Source organism: Nelusetta ayraudi, unplaced genomic scaffold (assembly GCF_046127955.1).
Source record: "Nelusetta ayraudi isolate G7.1 ecotype Tasmania unplaced genomic scaffold, CSIRO-AGI_Nayr_v1 ptg000165l, whole genome shotgun sequence".
In the NCBI taxonomy this organism is placed as follows: domain Eukaryota; kingdom Metazoa; phylum Chordata; class Actinopteri; order Tetraodontiformes; family Monacanthidae; genus Nelusetta; species Nelusetta ayraudi.
Window position 1 is genome coordinate 593,303 of NW_027466215.1, and position 21,023 is coordinate 614,325.

Consider the following 21,023-nt stretch of genomic DNA (forward strand, 5'->3'; position numbering starts at 1 on the left):
TCAGGTGGAAGGACTGGAGCTCAGTCAGGCAATGCTTAAACAATTATGCGGCCCCCTTTAATCTTCACCTCCTCAGGATACAGTGGGCCCACTGTGGCTTTCTCAGGAACTCGCAGACAAACAAAACTGCACTCAGTGTTTAACAAAAAAAAGAAAAAAGAAAGAGAGAGGAATGCTAAACGAGAGCAAATGTTGAACGAATCCGAGGCGCTGAAAGAAAGAAATACGAAGGTTTTGGGGGCGAAGGAGAGCCAAGAGAAGCGGTGTGGGACGAGTCCTTTGCTCCTCCAGACTGGACCCCGAGAGGGGCCACGCTGACCCCATTACACCAGCAGATATCTTAAATGTTTGCACATGTGGGCCGTGATGCTGTTTGCAGCCGCTGAGCTGCTTAGCAGGCCCCCACCAGCCCCGAGGGAGCGGCTCTCTTCTCCTCCTCCTCCTCTTCCTCCTTGTGCTCCATCATTATCGCCCACATGCTTTTCCAGAGACGTCCTGAGCCCAGCCGCTCGGTGGCCCTCGATGGCTATCACATGTTCCTGCTGCTGCTGCTGCTGCAGGAGGCGGTGGAGACATCTTGAAGAGAGTAACACAGGCTGTAACTGGCCGAGGTCATTTTCTTTGTTTCCTTTCATTAAAGAGGCTCATGAGGTCTGAGGCCGGTGCAGATTCTGCGTTTGTTTTCTTTGAAAGACAAAAAAAAACAAAAAAACGTTCATGTTCATAAACGTAGTTTTGTCGTTGTTGTTTCATCTAAATTTTCTGTGATGTCACAAAGGGCTGTTTTAGAGCCAGTAAGAGAGCAAGCAGGAAGCAAAGGACTGACTTTTCTCATTTCGTTGGAGTTTGCTGACAGGCTACAGACACAAAACTTGAACTCAGCATATTAACCGACCTTAAAGTTAATAAAGATACTGAATAAGTGCATTAAAACTTCATATCTTCTTTACTTGGAGCAGAGTAATTAAATTTAGTTCTAGTGCTAAGTCTTGGCCAAGTTAGTTCACAAACTGACTTGAAAATGGTAATGAGTGCGTTAGAATTGTTACCTGCTTGAGATGAGATGGGAATGTGCATGAATCCGTAAGTTTGCCACAGACAGACGTGTAACATCCAACTCGGAAATCTTACACGATTTTTTTTTTATTTTTTTTTTTTACATGTTTACAGATTTCGTTCCTATTTCACGTGCACTATTTGTAAAATAGCAGTGAAGAAACATTCATAGTTTGTCTTACAAAAATCCAAACAAATGAATCTATACATTTTACTTGTACATAATTGAGCGAAGAAGAAGAAGAAGAAGACGAAGAAGACGAAGAAGACGACAGGTGACTAGCTAACGAGGGGGCGTGGACGTCCATTGCAATAGAGGAGAGGTTTGCTACTGAAATGGGGGATTTCCGAGGACATTTTATTGTGAGTTACAAACTAAATTGCCTGTCCGCCGTTTTCCGAACTGTAACTCAGAAAGCCTCTCGTTAGCCAAGCGAGTGGGTACGAAGTAGTGCTTGGACGGGGAGCTGCTGTTAGCCAACACAGCTAGCCACACTAGCTTCGCCTGGACGCTTTCTGACCCGAACAGAAGGGCCACCAGATCCATGCTAAAGCTCAGAGTTCCTCTGTGGCTACGTTGGATTCGCCCAAACATGAAACTCCACCGTGAGAGTGTTCTACTGCTAGCGCCACCTCCTGGACAGACAGCCGCATTTCCAAGAAACGTGAAAAGGTATTGACCAGTTTTTATTTTTCTACTTCATTAAGAGTCAAGTGACCAATGTGGTTTTTGGTCTCTACGATCCACCTACAAATAATTATTAGATTCTAGATTCTTTTACGTGCGTGTGCACCCTGGGTTGACTGTTGCCATTTGAACTGTATTGGTTTTTTTTTCCCCAAAGAGATATGTGTTGTAAACTGAAAACAAAATGCACAGTGGTTATAGTTTATATTTTTCCTCTGTAAAATACTTTTTTATTTTAAAGGTTTAAAGCCCAAATAGTCTTATCTATCTATCTGTCATATTGGGGATTGCGATTTTAAAGGGTCAGGCCTCTTAACCTTTTCAATAAAAGGTGGTCTCATATTTTAGTTCTATCTGACCAGTCTGAAGTTGCTCAGAAGAAAACCCATTATTCATACTATGTGAAGTAAAGAACTCAGGGCCCCATTTGCACGTACCGAAAGTAGATGGTCTACTGTGAGTCAGATTGAGGAGGGGCCGGCACACGGTGTTACTGTTTTTGCTCATTTTATTGGAGGCGGAAGGTAAGACACACGTTTCACCGTAGTTTTCTCACAGACCTGAACGCCCTTCAGTATCTACAAAGTACTTCCTGTTTCCTCCCGAAAGCAAGAGCTACATCCATCGTACATGTTAGAAACAGTTATTTAAAAAAAACAAAAACAGAAAAAAATAGAAATAAAAATGTACAACATACACTTGATATATATATAATATACTTTTTGCTCTTTTTTACAGAGGTAAAAATACTAAGAGTAAAAAAATGGGTCTAATTCATGACAGGGAGTCGTCTTTCTTTAATTTTTCAATTTAAATACACAAGGAAGCGAGAGACAATGACGACTTCAGGCACTTGAAAAATGGCTCCGACACGAGAACACAGTCTAAAAGACCAGATTTGAGAGAGAAAAATGAAGAGTCAACGTTCTCTCACACACACACACACACACACACACACACACACACACACACACACACACACACACACACACACACACACACACACACACACACACACACACACACACACACAGGCTGGTTCACAGGGGCGAGGGAAGGAAAGGGGACATCCTCTGCATTTCAACTCCAGTCGGTGATGCTTCCTTGGCAAAACAATCAGGGATGTAGGTTCATTTCCAGCAGGATCCCACTGATGTCCTGCCTCTGTAAAAAATTATATATATATATATGTATGTATATATTTTATTATTTTTTTTATTTTGTATTCCTGGTCACATCCTTCCCAGAATAAAAAAAATAAAACAAAAACCAAAGAGTAGAACAGTCTCCATCCAGGTGTGGTTCTCGAGCACCTGAGCAGACGCACTTGAGGACGTGATTGGACGGCAGCGTGTTTTTTTTTTTAACACATATTTCTTCCTCTCCTGTGATTGTACACCGACACGCACGAGACCCTGAACGTCTAGACTCTCTCTCTTTCTTCATTTAGTTGATGGAGATCCGCTGACTGAAGTGAGAAAAGGAGAAAACGGAAACTAAAAGGCTTTTAGCAAAGAAGAGCCGTGCACAAACCAAAAATGATGATAGTTTGGTTAGTTTTGATTATTATTTTTATTTTTTGGTCAAGTTAAAGAGAATAACCAAACCAGCCGTGAAAAATCCTGAAGAAGCTTTCAAGGTCACACACAACGGGTTAAGTTAGCCAGTTATGCGAGGAGGAGGAGGAGAGCAAGAAGGAGGAGGGTGGAAGAGAAGCAGGAGAAGGAAGAAGGAAGAGGAGGGTGGAAGAGAAGCAGGAGAAGGAGAAGGAAGAGGAGGAGGTTGATTGTACATCGCAGGGCAGCAGGAGTTCTTTGCTCACTGTTTATTTGTTTGTTTGTTTTTAAAAAAAAATAACTTTAAGGTAGAAAAATAGTTGCGACTCTGCGTTGAGGCTGATGGCTCGGCACCGTTTCACAATAGCAGACATCATCAGAATGGACAGAGGTGGCGCCGCCGAGCCACGGTCCACACTCTTAAGGCATTTGACTTGCTGAGAGAAACTCCCACTGACGGACGTCTCGAAGCTTCCTGGTCTTTGCACGGCAGCTTGGAGGCACTGATAGTAAACAAACAAACAAACAAACAAACAAAAAAAAAAAGAGACAAACGCCAGACTCGAAGCACCGACTCGTCCAGTCGGGGAGAAAAACCTTTGGCTGCTGGATTCATTTCAGAGAGTGAGAAAATAAATAGAAATAGACAGAAAGAGAAATCTTTGGGATCTCAGGACAAGATGAAGACCGCCTGGGTTTTAACTGACACACACACACACACACACACACACACACACACACACACACACACACACACACACACACACACACAGAAAGAGAGAGAGAGAAGAGGCGTAGTGTCTTGAGCCTGATATTGTGGAGTCGAATGTAAAACTATTTTTTTTGCACGTCGGACCAGGACGGGAAAATAAAAGAAAAAAATAAAGAAAAGGAAAAAAAAACAGGAGAGAATGGATTCAAGTTCTTTGACACCGAGTCAGTGTACAACGTATAAAGTACCTGCATATGTGATACATGACGTATAGGTCAGCTATAAAAAAAACAAATAATAACAACAACAATAATAATCATAATAATCAAGGCCCCCCTGAAAAGCGTGCTCTCTCTCTCTCTCTCTCTCTAGCTCTCTCTCCCTCCCAATAGCGCTTGAAACGGCCATGTTGTAGAGCCAAGTGTCTGCCAGTAGGGGGAGCTTATCTTCCCTGGCGGTTTCAAAAAAATAAAGAAAAATGCACCAAAATGTTAGTTTTCTTTCTTTCTTTTGGTTGATTTCAGTGTCTGGAATTTGCGGAGAATTTGAGGCGACCTTGACCCCCTCCCCGACTCCTCCCCCAATGCCCCACCCCTCCCCTCTGTGCTTGCGTTGTTGGCTTATTGTTTTTTTTTTGGTTTTGCCGTCTCGTCGTCGGGAGTCATTCTCTCTCCTCGTCCTCGCCGCGGCGGCGGTCTCAAGTCTTAGCCGAGCACCTTGTCTCGTCGTCGTCCCCCCCGCCGCGGCGGTGGCGGTCTCAGCCTCAGCTGAGCGCCTTGTGCCGGCCGCCACAGCAGCCGCAGCGGGTCGCCCCCTGGTGGCAGGCGTGCAGCGGCGGGTAGAGGCAGAGGCAGGGCGCCACCAGCGACAGGCCCAGCAGGGCCAGCCAGCGCGTGCCCAGCCGAGCTCCTCCTCCTCCTCCTCCCCCTCCCCCTTCCCTCCCTCCCCCGCCTCCAATGTCCCCTCCCCCTCCACCGCCGCCCACCTCGCAGGAGCAGGGGTCCGAGTACTCCCCCTCCGGGTCGGACATGCAGTGGTACAGCATGGTGTCGGCCAGCCACATGCAGCTGATCCGGCGGATGCAGACCCCCACCGGGTCGGGGGCATCCTGGCACCGCCCCCGCCGGTTGTCCGACAGGTAGAAGGCCTCGCCGCAGTGCTCGCACTGAGCGCGCTCAGTCCCAACGCCGCCCCCCTCCTTCCGGCCCTTCCCCCCGTTGGCGGCCGGCGAGGAGCGGAAGGAGGAGCGCGGCTGCGCTGACACCACTGAGGAAAAGTCCAGCGGGCGGCAGGGACCACCGCTGCCCTTACTGGCCAAGGGTCCGAGGGCGGGATCCGGGTCCGAAAGCGGCGCCAGCGGGTAGGTGTAGTCGTGCTTGTGCGCCTCAGTCTTGGCAAAGTGCACGTATGACTCTACGTCGCTGTCGTCCGTCTGCAGGAACCTGTCACGCACAGCGGCGTGGCGGTAGTCCTCGTAGCCCGAGTGCTGGTGGCGCCCCTGCTGGTTGTAGCGTCCTTGCTGCTGCTGCTGGTGGCAGCGCCCCAGCTGCTGGTGGTGATGGTGGCGCTCGGCCGCGCGCTCCCAGCTGCGTTCGCGCGGGTTGATGCGCACAATCTCCTCGTCCTCCTGGAACTTGACGTGGCGCGTCGGCCGCGACAGCTGCTGGCGAGGAGGGTGAGGGCGAAGAAGAAATAGATGGTAAAACCCTTAGTATTAGAAGCTGCATGTCCATTACAGCTTTTCGCAATATAAAAGTGATATATTTCAAGTACAATCTTGTCCAGTGAGAGATTTTACGACGTTTGTTTACTATCAAGAATGGTTGTTACATTTTTCTCTTTGATTACTTATATAAAAAAATATTCTGTCTCCTCCTCCGTCCAAACATAACACACTATTTTCACTTGAAGTGAACTGGTCACGTGACCTCGTACTAGCCTAGCTAAAACTAGCCCTGTGTTTACAGTCTCCTGTTAAAGAAATTGGTATGTATGTGTGTAATTATGAATTTTTTTTTTGTCTCTTTTTGGTCTCACCTGGTCCAGAAAGTAGTGGTCCGACAGCCGGTTGGGGTCGAGGAGGTCATGGCGGTGTCCCAGCATGCACTTGTGTCTGGGGAGGGGCGAGGACTCGAACGGCGGCAGACTGCTCTCCATCTTCTGGGAGGAGTTGGACGAGCTGTCGGTGGCGTTCTGTCGGGAGCGGGAGGGACAGCAAACAAACACAGGATGAGGGTCCGAAGGCTGCGCTCTGATTGGATGCGGCCAACTGGCAAGCTAGCGCACGCGGGGAACACTACGATTGGACAAACAAAAACAGGAAGTCTTGGCCGGCGCGGCTCTGATTTGGGAAAACAGGAAGGGTGAGCTCAGTGCCGCTGGAGTCGGAATTCTGCTGCAAACATCAGCCATTGAAGACTGTGTGTGTGTGTGTGTGTGTGTGTGTGTGTGTGTGTTGGGGGGAGGAGTGTTACTGTCTGCTGCTGTCTGTAAGATCTTCAAATTGGATTTTTTTTATTTTGCTGGAAAAAGACCTTCACAAGAAAAGGCAAATGAGAAAATTAAAACAAAAACATAAAATGCCGGGTTTTCTTGTTGAAAGTGTCGAAATTTTGAAAAAAAAAGTCCCAGTTTAAATTCTCTAAATTGAAAGAGAATGACTGGAGACAGAGCGGCCGTCAGGAATATTGCGTAACTCTGTGCGTGGCTCCATTCATGCTGACGGTTTCCGACCTCAAATAACTCTGTGACAAATTTCACATGATTCAGATCAGCGGCTCTTTGGGAGAGAAGCTGCTCCCCGTAGCTCAGGCATGGGCAAACTACGGCCCGGGGCTCATATGCGGCCCGCCAAGCTTCTAAATTCTTCCTGCACAACTTGAAGAAATTATATTGATTGTCAGTAAGTCATAAAATAGCTTCATTTCATCCATTTTTCAGTGTTTCAAGTCATTTCAACGAAGAACTAAATCCTGTGTGGCTTCAGAAGGCACAGATTTTGTTGCGACTTTGCTTTTGTTCATTTTCAGTTGACATTAAAGCTACGTGATATGTTTTCATCCCTCATACATATCTATACGCCCCTCGGTCAAATTTTTAGAACCCATTGTGTCCCACCAGTCAAAAAGTTTGCCCACCCCTGCCCTTGCTGCAACTCGCTGCCACTGCAACTCTGTGTGTGTGTGTGTACGCGTGTGCGTGCGTGCAAGGAAACCCTATCCTGTGCTCTTCCTGCTGGACGGTGCTCAGGCTCGGCTCCAACTCAAACCTTGGCCAGACGCTGCACCACCGCCGGGCGCTCAGACACGCAGACGCACAAATGCAGACGGTCTCGGTGGGGCAGGGGCAGGGGCAGGGAGGGGCGCTGGGGGGGGGGGCGGAGCAGCAGCAGCAGCAACTAATGTCTGGGTGTGTTTAGCGCTGCTGCTGCTGCTGCTGCTGCTGCTCCGTCCCCCCCGGTGGAGGAGCTATATTTACTGCGCTCCTCCTCTGATGCGCTGCCCCGCCCCCCGTTTAAAACCTGCTGCAGCTCCGGCCCCACCTGTCCGAGTGGCCTTGAGCGGCGTGGCGCGTGCGGCGGCGGCGCCCCCTGGCCGCGCTGCTTGCAATGTACAGTATGCCCGTGATGAAACGAGACTCCGCGGCCGCACAGTGTGTTAAGTTAAGGTGGGACTGGACAATAAGTCATTCGGAGACAAAATATCCGTGCAAGACTTTTCTGCAAACAGATAAACCTTGTCCTCCACTGCCCGTCATCACCACTCCATGCATGCAATGTGTGTGTATGTGTGTGTGTATAATATAAGAAGGTGAACAAACTAATTTCTAATTTCATGAGCCAGCAGCAGTCGGGCCTACAAAAATGACAGACGCTTATGAATGAAAGTGAGTGAGGGAGTAACATGACCCGGACCCGTCTATCTATCTGTCTGTCTGTCTGTCTGTCCCTGTGCTCCCCCATGGCCTCATGGTCTTACAGCCCTGCGAGCAGCCGGCCAAAAATAACATGACACGCTGCCTGGGCTGCCGGCTCCGCCCCCCTGCAGAAGACATTACTGGGGGTTGGGGGGGGGGACAACTCTGGCCTCCATGGCTGCGACTAATTCAAAACACAGAATATCTGCGAGCAGCGAGGTGGGTGGGGGGTGCGGGGGCTTATTTTTGGACCTTCTCCCTCCATGTATCCCAGCCCAGCGCTGGACGGAGGGCAGTTCCTGTTATTTTCTGACACAATCACGCCACCCAGCTCTGGGGATCAGCCGTTTGTGATGTCACAAAGGGCACCGCCACCTCGCCCCAGGTTAGTGAGATGTATCCGCCCCATTTCACCAAATTTCCTGTCCCCTTCCTTCAGGGCCAACCAGGTGGTCAGGACGCTAAAATCCAGCAGTCTTTTTATTTAATTTTGGTCAGCGGTTGCAAACAGTGGGTTAACACTGGGCTTTCCTTTCAGACCTACCAACCACTTGAGTGACACTGCAGTCAACATCTTGGACCTGTTGAGTTTGTGATAAGCAGCAGGTTGTTGCATATTTCGAATATCTCAAAAAATGTTTTGCAACAACACTGCAACTCTTACCCGAACCCGGCCCTAACTGCAGCTGCAGCAGCAGCAGCAGCAGTAGCAACAGCAGCAGCAGCAGCAGCAGCAGCAGTAGCTGCTTCTAATACTCCTATGATTGCGCAAAACCTAAATATCGCAATAGAAAACTGGTAATGGAAACACGTAAACTTCGAAAAACCTCTCAAATATGGCTATTAGATGTTTATGCTCTCATGAGGTTTTTCAGACGTATCCATATTGAGGTATGTTGCAAAAGTGTCGTGGAAACACTCTTTTCGCATTTACACGTCAACGGATGCGACGTACGGGGTCACATGATGAGTTCACTTCAAGTGAAAATGGCGCGTTGTGTTTGGACGAAGGAGGAGACGGAATATATTATTTTTACTAATCAAAGAGAAAAATATAACAACCATTCTTGACCGCAAACAACATGGAAATGCAGATTTATTGCAAAATGTTTTGTACCTCCATCCTCCTCAAAGTGGGCTCTCGTGGGACGAGATTTTACGAGAATTACGCCTCATTTGCTTCACACTATTCAACACCTGCAAATCGCAATTGTCCTTTCTCGAAATTTTTAGAAATACTGCTTTTACTTTGCGACAAACCGTAATGGAAACGCAGCTAGTAGCAGCAGCAGCAGCAGCAGCAGCAGCAGCAGCAGCAGATGAACCAGGAGGAAGTTCCTCTCGTAAATCACCACGAGCCGCCTCGCTAAGCTGGGAAACAGCTGCTAGCCGCTAGTGGGCGGGGAGGGGGGGGGAGGTGAAATGAGGGAGGGTGAGGGAAGAGGAGGGGGGTGAGGGTGGGAGAGGGGGAGGGAGGAGGTCAGCAGAAAAAGCATGAGGTGGTGGGATACAGGAAGTGACCTTCTGACCCCGCCTGCTGCTCCCGGTGTCATGTTACAGAGCGAGCTGGGGGTGGGGGGAGTGCGCGCACACACACACACACACACACACACACACACACACACACACACACACACACACACACACACACACACACAGAACTGCAGCAGGTAAAAGAAAAAGACGCTGGATTCTGTGTTTTCTGGGTTGAAAACGCAGCAGTTTTCTACAGCAGCGACTTGCTCTTTCTTTCTCTCTCTCATAGACCCAGGTCGAGTTTTGGGTTGCTTCGAAACAACAGAGAGCACCAGACAAAAAGACGAGGGGATGATTCATACATTTATACAACTTTATAACTAACTGGAGTGATAAAAAACGCCCCCGCAGGGTTAAACTGTCAACCGAAGTAGAGCGCCGGAGGTCTGAGTCTGTGGGCTGAGCCAACCAGTCTGGGGGGGAGGGGTGGGGGGTGGGGCTGCTCCCCTAAAGGCTGCCAAAGGAACTGCAGCAATGCAGCCAGAGTTTTGAATGGCGATGGACTGCTGCAGCTGGATTTGAACTTGTGTGAAAATCATTGACTGGTGGGGCCGGTACAAGGCGGAAAGACTGGGTCCTGACGAGGGGAAAGAGGAAAGGAAAAGAGAAATATTTTGGCGACAGAGACCAGAGGGAGTCTCACCAACTCGTCATGTGTGTCGCGAGTTGCCATGACGTCGGCGTGACCTGCGTAGGGAGGGGCAGGTCAGGTGACCTGGCTCCTCTCCCTCCCTCCCTCCCCTGCCCTCTACCTTGGCTGCTTGAGGCAGAGGGTTGCTGCTGCTTGAAAATCAGTGGGGCACAACAATGATGGCCAGGAAGCCCTGGGAGAGCAGCAGCAGCAGCAGCAGCAGCAGTAACAACAGAAGGAGCAGCAGCAACATTAGCAGTAGCAGTTCTCACCGTGAAGACGTCATCGTCGCCCAGCTCGCTCTCGTTCTGCAGCGCCGTGGAGGAGGAGGTGGTGGAGCCTGCAGGAGGACAACAGCAGGAGTCAGTGAGTCAGAAAATCACACGTCGGATGGCGAGCAGAAAGTCGTCCCATCAAGAGTCTAAACTTGCATCGAGGCTCCGTTCACCTGCTGACTAGAAGCCTGATTGAAAACAAACTTGTGATTCGCACGGGAACAGATGGATGGAGTGACCCACCTTGTAGGAGGACAAAATATATCCCGCGATATGTAGAAAACAGGCTTTAATGTTCATTGAAAATGAACCAAAGCAAAGTCGCAACAAAATATATGTCTTTCCAGCCCCACGTTATTACGCTCTTTATTGAAATGACTTAAAACACTGAAAAAATGAATAAAATACAGCAGTTTATGACTGACTGACTATTATCATTTCTTAAAGGTCGGTTTAAGGGTCAGATTATAAAGCTTTAACAGGCTGTAGTTTGCCCACGCCTGCTTGATAATACTTCAACTGATTGTAGTGTGGAGGGTGTGGTGTGGGGTGGGGCGGGGCTGCGTCACCTTCGGCCAGGTCCTCCATGGCCTTCCTCACCCCCCTGTCGAACGCCCGGCCATCGGCCGGACTCTGGAAGGACAGACCGCACTTCCTGTCCTCCAGCCTCCAGTGGTGGAAGGTGGGCGTGGCCACGGTGTAGACCAGCTCCTTCCTGAGGGGGCAGTCCAGGATCATCTGCACACACACACAAAATTACTCCCCGTCCTCCCCTCCTCACCATCCCCCACCCCCCCCGCCGTCAAGTGGACCTGCTGATGTTCTCACCTGCTTGTCCCGCAGCCGCTCCCCTCGGATGAGGAACTGGTTGAGACCGGCCGGTGGTCCGGGGGCCAGCTGGGGGGGCTGCAGGCGGCAGACCCCCACCCTGCTGAGGGCGCCTCCGTCCTGGGCCAGCCAGCCGCCGCTAGAGTCATCCCGCGTCATCACCACCGCTTTCACACGCACCATGTAGCTGTCACTGGGGAGGGGAAGGGGAGGAGTTAGTTTGGTTCCAGTCCCAAATCTCCCACTGGCTTTCTCTATAGGCAGTTCTGTGGAGCCGCTATATAGTGACTCATCAAACAAATTAAAAAACTTTCAGACTCTCTTGGCGCCGTTAATGACGTCATCATGGTCGTATTATTAAAAAGTCCCGTCAGCAGGTGGTCATAAATATTCTCAAAATGAAATATATACATATTTACTAAGTGTATTCCCATATTAAATAAATAATGCTGGCCTTTTCTATCTATCGGTATGCATTGTGGGACACTTTGAGTGGACTATGTAGTGCATAATAATGCATATAGTGCATATAGTGACAGTAGGGGGCGATGGAGGACACAGCCGGTCTAAAAGCTTTTTCACACCAGCACCAGAGTCCCACTGGTCCCACTGTCCACAACCCCTCCATGAGGAGGAAAACTTCTTAAGGGAAGGGGCAGTCAGCGATGTGAAAATCGGGATTTAATAACGACAATAATAAGAAGAAGAATTATGACGATAGAAAAATCCCCAGACCACGGAGGAGCAATTCACAAATTGAAGATGCAACTTTTTTTTCCTCCCCAACTATGTGCAGACATCAGCCACCAACTGACTCTGACGGTCTGTGTGTGTGCGTGTGTGTGGGGTGTTTCGGTTCCATCTTTGGTTTGTGAAACTGAACTCGGTCACGGTGGCGGACGCAAACAGCTGACTTGACGACGACAACAGCAGCGCAACGGAAACATTGCATTTGCATGCCGGACTTTTTTTTCCCACCAGTAACTGGTGCAAGTACTGTACGTAGGTAGCGGACTGAGCTACTGGAGGGTCTGTGCAGTAAATGCTGGATGTCGGAGGCGAGGAGAGAATATTATATGCGACATTTTTTGAAACCGACAATTGGCTGGAGTACCCTCTCTGACCAGCAGAGGGATGGAAATGTCACGCACTAGGCCTTTTACTTAGCAAATAAATAAATAATATCTTTGCCATCACTGCACACTGCATACCAGGTACGACATCACAACATTTGTAACGACGAATAACCACCGTTAGCGCAACGCTCACAGCGAGCATGAATGAGTCGACAATAACAGGATGTGCCCGCTGTGTATTCCGTTGATGCAGCGCTGCGTGTTTGCATACTGTGTGTGTTTGTGTGTGTGTGTGGGGGGGTGAAAGAAGTGAAATAAATAGACGGGGAGAGAGAGAGAGAGAGGGAGAGACGCAGTGAATGAAAAGAGGCGTCGTTACATAATTAGCTCAGAGACGAGTCCCTCACACACACATGCGCGAGTGGCCAAACTGGTTAGGCCACTTCCATCCACACAGACACACACCCATACACACACAAACACACACCCACACACACGCATTCATAAAAATGCAGTGAATGACAGAATGAGTGGCAGCAGACAACTTTAAGACAGGAAACCCGACTGATTCAACCACTTCCTGGTAAACACACACACACACACACACACAACAAACACACAAAGCCATCACAAATTTGATGCCAACCAAAAGAAACCAGATAATTAGCGGCAGATGGGAGGATGATTTAAGATGCAGATACGACAAACTGGTTGCGTGAAAACACAACAAAGAGACAAACAACTGTTACAGAGCTGAGTGGCACTGCTGAAGCTCAATTATGTCAATAAACAGGAAAAGTTGTCACTGTTTGACCAAAAAAAAGCTTTAATTGTGTTGACTTTCGCTAACTGCTACTTCTGTGTTTGTTAAAAAATAAATAAAAAAATAAAGAGGCAGCCAAGAAAAGGCGACAATTTTAATCAAATCGAAACTGAAAGCACCCAGCGGCTTAAAGGTGCTGCCGTAGCACGGAGGACGTTAGCCAGCATGCTAACACCACCGCCACTGCGCTACCGGTAGCCAGCACGCTATCACCAGTTGCAGCGTCACTGTCCAGTGAAGGGCCACGTCTGTTTGGCTCAGCGGTGAACTTTGACCTGCAACTTTGAAGGAGCTGTAAGGGAGCCCAACTAAGGGGCCGTTTACACAGATATGGGTTTTCCTGAAAATCAAAAGGTTTGCAAATCGATCTCGCTGTGTTTATTTTCACCTTGCACACAATACATGAGCACCATGTGTTATTGTTCACTATCGTTTGCGGTTTGTTGTAGTGGAAGTTAATGGGAAGACTGCATCCTGATCATTAGTAGCAGTAACAAGTCCATTGCCCGATGTGGTTGTTATTGTTGCGAGTGGTCGTCTGCACCTCGCGGTGGCTCAGGTTGCAAGGCGGGGAAGGGGTTTAGAGCTGTGATGTCAGTGTTTCCAAAAAAGATCGGTCTCGGCGTTTACATGAAGCAAACTTATCCACCCCTGAGGAGCGTTTTCGAAGAGGTGCGGTTTAGGTCAGGGCGGTTTCAGTGAAAACGCCAACTTTGCGTGAACGCAAGACTGAACAGACTAAATATTTCTGCGTTTTCAGAGAAATCGGTTTTCATGTAAACAAGGCCTAAAGCAGTTTTCTCTGGGGTGGGGGTGACGGGGTTGCTTGGTGCGTACCGGGGACTGCAGGGTGGGAAAGGGGGAGGGAGAGGGAGTGAGGTTCTGGTTATCAGGTGTGGCATCCCGCTCCTGTGGCAGCGATAAGAGGCCAGTGAGGGCAGCAGCCGGCTGCCATCAGAGCAGCAAGACTTCCTGTGATAAGGAGCCACTGGCCACACACACACACACACACACACACACACACACACACGTTTCACCAGGAGAGTTTCTTTTTCTTCTTCACCTCCGCCTTCTTCTCCTTCTGTGCGTGTCGAGCCCAACACCGTGTGACTCACCGTCGGCCACAAGCTCAATCACAGCCAAGCCGACATGTGTACAAATTGACTTGATGTTCTTGCTCACTCACGAGACCAAACAGTTATGAACACGCAGCGGCACCGAGCCAGAAGCCGTTACCCTGAGGCTCACACACACACACACACACACACACACACACACACACACACACACACACACACACACACACACACGTACTGTGTATATATATATATATATATATATATATATATATACACATACACACATACATACATATACACACATACATATATACATATATATATATATATATATATACACACACACACACATATATATATATATATATATATATATATATATAAATATATATATATACTGTATATAGATATACACACATCTGTATACATATATATGTATATATTCTCTCTCTCTGTCTCTCGCTCAGAAAAAAGTTATGGGAATAAATCGATTTTATAATTTCGCAGGGCATGGGACTTTTTTTTTTTCAGTTGCGTGAGAAATTAGTAGACAACATTGTGCAGATTGTTCCCCTAACTTTGTTTTCTCCCCCCCTTCGCCTCCTCCCTCTCCCTTCCCTTTTAATAGGAGAACATGACTGAGACAAACAGGAAGAGCAGCGTCCGCGGTGAACGGGTTCATTCACAACTATCGACACAGGCAGGAAGCTGCTCGGGTTGCGGTGGCGGTGTAGGGGGGAGGGTAGGGCGGATCAATTTTCTGTCAATCAGCTGGATTTGAAGCGGAACGCTCACATGTTTGAGCGGCACTCTGGTGGCTGTGAGCGACAGGAGGTCACTGGTGTTGGCGGCCATGTCAATGAATAACTTCCTCTTTTTTTTGTGAGTGGGAGCGGCCGACCAATCATAAAGAGGTCGGGGATCATTGTCGCGAGCGTCTCGGTTGTGAAACAGGTCGACGCTGCGGCGGCGAGTTTGCGTTTGAAACGCCCAACAATTTGCGGCTGTTTAACAGGGACAGAAAACACAAGCTGGAAATAAGAAGCTGGAAATAAGCTGATTGTGGAGCCTTTGAAAGTTGACCAAAACCTCCTTAAACACTTCATATCCTCTTATGTTGGTTTAAGCTTCTCTGCTCAGGGGTCAGATGTAAATGACAGCTTTCATAAAAAAAATTCTGAATGTCAAAAATGGTAAAATTGTCTCTAGCTGCGTTTCCATGACAGTGTTTCGCAAAATAAAAGCGAAGCCAGTTTCTATTGAGTGGTGTGAAGCGCATAAGTGTAATTCCCGTAAAAAACCTTTTAGCGATATTTGAAAGGTTTTTTCGAAATTTAGGCGTTTCCATTACCAGTTTTTTATTGCTATATATAAGTTTTGTGCAATTCTAGGGGTAATGGAAACTCGGCTTATGTCTTAATTAATTTAGTCAAAGTATGTTTACGTTAGAATAGTATCATTCTGGAGAACTACAAGGCCCAAAGGTGAATAGCTAACGAGGGAGCGCGTACGTCCACCGCTATTAAGAAGTTTGCTACTGAAACGGGGATTTACGAGGACATTTCATTGTGAGTTACAAGCTAAATCATCTACCCGACGTTTTCTGAAATGTAACTCAGAAAAGCCATTCGTTAGCCAAGCGAGCGTGTACGTAGCGGTAGCTGCTATTAGCTAACCAGGCTAGCCACACTAGCTTCACCTGGATATTTTCCGACCCGAAAGAAGGACCAGTGGATCCATCCCGGAAGCTCAGAGTTCCTCTGGAGCACGGCGTGTTTACTGACGTAGCGGCTCGCTAACAACATTAGCACAACAGAGTGAGACACAGTTGAATTTTTACTTTGAGATGAATGCAAAGCCTCTCAGCTATCAGATGAGGTCGACTGGGAGTCGTGGATGCCCCGGGTCGGGCCCTCCAAGGTCCGGCCCGGGGACTAGAACCAACAGAAGAGTCTGAAGAGCCTGTTCTCTTCTCGCCATCCTTGTCTAAACATGCTGGTATATTTAACGCCACCCATGACAGGCGGTGCCACTTCCTGCTGCTATTTGCGGTTAGTCACAAATAGCTCGTAGTCCTCCTTTAAAGAAATTCTAGTTCTAGATTTAATACACGCTTTAAAAAGTAAAAAACGTTAACGCGTCCATTTCCCGAGGAAAGTGACTGGAGCTTCAATGCTGCCGTCACATTTCAGAGCCCCTGAATGCAACCCAGTGATAACCTTGTCTCCGTTACTGATTAGAGATCTGTGATTTGTACAAACCTCAATGAACTAGCAGACTGTGCAGACAACAAGAATCTGCCAGACAACAAAACAGACACGTCCGAAGTCTCAAAACCCTTTTCGGACGGTTTGTTGGAGTTTTTTTTTTCCCGTCCCGGCGATGACATCACACCGTCAGGGAATCATGATCTCAGTATGGGTGCTGCGAGCTTTAATCTTTGGACAGTAAAATGACTGTGAATAGCAGGCTAAGGAAAGAGTTCCAGTACATATTTTTTTTTCCAAATGCACAGCCAAATTTGGAGGAGCTGAGCCTTTTATTTCCACTTAAGGCAATTTGCTGGCTTTGCATATCTGGAATCTATTGTATTTATGTTTCATTCTTTAATACAAGAACTTCAAACAAATCACGGCCATAAAACTCCTCATAGAAGAGGCTGTTTTTGCTGCTTAATGAAAGTTAAATAAAAAGCACTTGTGTAGATGAAGTCTGAGCCAAACTGTGTTTTAACAACAACCGACACCAAATTACATAAATATTTAACAGCCAGTTTGTCCTGTCATGGTTTTAAAGGTTGATTGCATTATGAAGAGTCGTACTGTTGAACTTTGTTATCGGGTGGAAAAAAAAAAAAAAAAAAGGAGCCGCCACTTCCTGAGTGAATGAAGGAAAAAAAACTAAACAAGCTATTAAAATCTTGGTCACCCAGTCAGCTGATGAGCGGACATTTAAAAAAAGAGGCAAACAATCCGTGTCCATTGTTGGGTCTCTGGATATAAACAGCAGCACAGGGCCATTATATAATGACTCCGGATAACAACTGGCACGCTAACGCTAGCAACTAGCGACGAGCACAGGCATGGGCAAACTACGGCCCATGAACCATATGTGGTCCATTAGGCTTTTTGATCCAGCCTGCCGAACGTGAAGTAATTATATGAACAGTAAAAAAAAAAAAAAAAAAAAAAAAAGTATTATCAATTTTCAGCATTTTAAGAGTCATTTCAATAAAGAGCTTAAATACCGTGGGGCTTTAAAGACACATATTTTGTTTTAAACGCTTTTGTTCTGTCACATTTTAGAACCCATTGTGGCCCACCAGTTAAAAAATGCCTCACTTTGCCTGTATGGGCCCTGACGTGCAGCACGAAGGTGAAAATCAATACCACCAATCAACCAAATTGAACCGTGTCCTCCTCCTCCTCCCCCGTAAGCCCCCCCCAATATATTTCATTTCACTTGTTTATTCAAACAGGCTTAAAAAAATATATAAAATAAATCAAATATGCAACCATGCTTAGGCAAGAATTAGAAAACTCTTCAACAACATAAGCAACCACTCTATGCTGGAAAGGGTGTTTGTGAAATGAAGTTAAGGAGAATGACACTGCAACACAAACTCTGGAATCTCAGGGCATTTCGACGTCGACAGGAAACGTCGGATTTCAGTGAGTCACAACTGCGAGACAATAAAGGGGGACGGGGAAAGAAAAAAAAAAATCACACTCCTCCCAATCGCACAACTAGTGCCTTTGGCTGATTTTTTTTATTATTTTGTTATTTAGATTGTTTTTATGAATCCCTCCCAACACACAGTTGATAAGAAACTCACGGAAACTCATCAACCTCCGACCAAACTCTCGCATACGGGCGCTTCATTTCCACCACGTGGCGACAGGAAATGCTGCTGGGACACAGGTGAGGTGCTGCGCACCCCCGCCGCTGCTGCTGCTGCTGCTGCTGATGAGCACTTTTTGTTCAGCCGTAACGATTATATTCCGTTACCTTCGCTGAACGTCAGCGGGCATCTCCTGTCCAACACTGACTCTGCACATGCTGACCCTGCAGCAGCAGCAGCAGCAGCAGCAGCAGCAGCAGCAGCAGATTTTTATCCAACTAGACCATGGGTGTCAAACTCTGGCTCGCAGGCCAAATTTGGCCCCGCAGTGTTGCTCATCAATATCAAACACTGTCCCTTTTGCACATCTGCTCTTGTTTGTTTGTATATAGATTGACTTGAACGTTTCATGCAATTACAGTATAGTTTATTTCTAGATTGTTTTCAGTGCTCCAACAATGTAGATTCCCAATTTGGGATTGATAAAGTACATCTACTCTATTCTATTAACAAGCAATATCATTCAGTGTGAAGTGGACACAGTCCCTTCCCAGACACCGTCAGTCTGCCACTACTGCGCTGCCACAAAGAGGACAGAGCTGCATCATGTGCGTGACACTGGGCTCCAACTTGAAAGGGGAGACCTGGAGGAGGGGGAAGGGAAGAGGGGAGGGGCCGGATGTCAGACCCCCCCCGTGCCACACCCCCAACCCCCCACCCGCTGCCCTCTGGACCGTATCCGGCCGCCAGAACAGACGGTCGGTGGCGTAACGCACCATTAAAGCATGAATGGAGTGACGCGCCGGAAGTTAGAGGGTGGCGGTTTTTTCTTTTTTTTTATGAATGGGGGTGGGGGCGATAAGGGGAGCTTCGCGTCACGTGACGTCACGGCAACGCAGCGCAAACATGCCCAACAACAGCAGCGGCGGATCGTTGGACCCGCTCAGCTCCGCTCCGTCTGCGCACACCGAGCCGCTAAACTGGCGCTACTTCCGGCCTCCGAACAAACACGCACACAAACAAACTGTGCGTCGGTTCTGTCAATGGGCTCATCCGGGTCCGTGCGCGCGGGCTCCTTCATTAGCCACATTTCGCAATGATCCACGCGGACTCTCGCGAGCCGATGGCCCGGATGTAGACCCCAGCTGACCGCTGCTTTTGCTCTTCTTATGGTGCTTCTTTGCAATATACAGGTGTATGTATGTGTATGTATAACGAGAGGAAATAAAGGAGCCGCCCTGGATGAGCCGCTTGTCCGCAGCCGCTGTCTGTCCGTGTGGTTGTTTTTATGAATGGAGCGCGGCAGCAGCCTATGCAAATGAGGCGGATTGAGAAAGAGATGGCGGAGCAGGCGGATCGGATGTCTCACATCCGGTGAGACTCGAGACTTCCCCTCCGGTTGGAAAGGGGGGGCGCGCGCGCACACACACACACACAGAGCTCAACTTCGAGCTCGACGACACAATCTGGGAGGAGGTGTGTGTGTGTGTGTGTGTGTGTGTGTGTGTGTGTGTGTGTGTGTGTGCGAGAGAGCGAGCGAGCGAGAGAGAGAGAGTGTGTTTGGGTGTTTGGAGAAGGTGGAACTGCGGGGCGTGTGTGAGTTCCTGAGTTGCGCTGCTACAGGGGCCTGCACTGTCGCCTCGGATCCTTTCACAAAATGTTTCCGATCCACCCACGCTTTACTCCCTCCCTCCCCTCACCGCTCACCCCTCCTCCTCACTCCTGCTCACTCCGCAACCAGTCTGAACGCCAATGTGTGTCCCGAGAGGAAAGAAACATATTAGCTGCGCGACTGTGCGGCAACAACAATAATAAGCCAAATTAAAACATGGAGTGATTTTCAATGGCAAAAAAAAAGCACGAGCACCACCCTCCCTCTCTACCCCCACAATTAATAAATGAACGAGTCTGATCCGGAGCTCGATCGCATTCCACCAAGAAGTTGCCCCGATCATCTCCCAACTTGTAGCCGCGACGCGCGCGCGCACGCGCGCACACACACACACACACACACACACACACACACACACACACACACACACACACACACACACACACACACACACACGGCAGTACTCACTCGCTCGGCGGTGTTTCTTCTATCATTTTCTCCCCTCAGCTCAGGTTCGGCGCCGCGGCGGTTCCGTTCTGCTCGCTCGTCATGGTGTCGGCCGCGGCGGAGCCTCCGGTTATGCATAAAAAATAAAAAAGGGAGGAAAAAAAAAAAATCACCCACCCCCCAATTCAGCGCCTTTGTTGCTCGCTCGCTCGGCTCGAGCTCGAGCTCGGGCTCCCCCGGCTGCCTCGGTGTCCTCTCCTCCTCCCCCCCCCCCCACCACAACCTCCCCCTCCCCTCCCCCTCCTCCTCCTGCGGGAGTCCTCGGTGGAGAAAACAAACACACACAGTCCTCGTCCTCCTTCTTCTTCTTCTCCTCCAACCTGGAGCTGCTTTAACTTTGATCCACCATCGTCTGCTAGTTCGGAGAGCAGCTTAAAGCGTGCGCGCACGCACGCACGCACGCACACACACACACACACACACACACACACAGACAGACGTATCCAGCACCCCCCCCCCTCCTCCTCTCCCGCTTCCCTAATAACACGCACACACACGCACACACACACTCACACTCACTCACTCACTCACTCTCTCTCGCACACACACACGCACGCACGCACGCACGCAAAGGCACACAGTCCGTTCGCTCCCCTTCTCCTCCTCCTTCTCTTTCTTCTTTTCCAGCCCGTGTTTTAAGTCCTGCTGCCGCTCACGTTCCCTCCGGCAGCCAGTTTTGCGTCAAAGAGAGAGCGAGGGAGAGCGCGAGAGAGTGAGTGTGCGCGTCCTCGCCGCTGTATGCGCGAAGGGGGTGGCCCCGCTAGAGCCCCATGTCTCGCCCTACTCCATGTTGGATCGCAGGCGGGCGGCCGAGCTGCTCCGACGACGCCGGGGGAGGAGGTGGGGGAGGAGGAGGAGGAAGGGAGGAGGGAGGGCCGAGCAGGGCGG

At 48.8% G+C, this 21,023-nt stretch overlaps 1 protein-coding gene across 3 annotated transcripts; it reads right to left on the minus strand.

The window, feature by feature from the left end:
* Positions 1 to 2,234: 2,234 nt before the first annotated feature.
* LOC142880286 (sprouty-related, EVH1 domain-containing protein 2-like) lies at positions 2,235 to 20,569 on the minus strand. 3 transcript variants are annotated; one of them, XM_076014088.1, is made up of 7 exons: positions 20,097 to 20,569; positions 11,198 to 11,390; positions 10,939 to 11,107; positions 10,367 to 10,434; positions 6,050 to 6,205; positions 2,753 to 5,672; positions 2,235 to 2,671 (listed from the first exon to the last, which is right to left on the minus strand). In XM_076014088.1, exons 1-6 carry the CDS (start codon positions 20,120 to 20,122, stop codon positions 4,776 to 4,778), a joined length of 1,509 nt encoding a protein of 502 aa, XP_075870203.1. In that variant the 5' UTR covers positions 20,123 to 20,569; the 3' UTR covers positions 2,235 to 2,671; positions 2,753 to 4,775. The 3 variants fall into 3 exon arrangements, with proteins under 3 accessions (XP_075870203.1, XP_075870202.1, XP_075870201.1); XM_076014087.1 differs by having other exon boundaries at positions 2,759 to 5,675; XM_076014086.1 differs by having other exon boundaries at positions 2,753 to 5,675.
* Positions 20,570 to 21,023: the final 454 nt, after the last annotated feature.

Coding starts and splice junctions, on each gene's coding strand:
- LOC142880286 (XM_076014087.1), bottom strand. CDS start 20,122: ATGATAGAAGAAACACCGCCGAGCGA. Junction 6,206..10,366: donor GCGACGATGACGTCTTCACG/GTGAGAACTGCT, acceptor CGCTCCCGACAG/AACGCCACCGACAGCTCGTC. Junction 5,676..6,049: donor ACCACTACTTTCTGGACCAG/GTGAGACCAAAA, acceptor CCTCCTCGCCAG/CAGCTGTCGCGGCCGACGCG.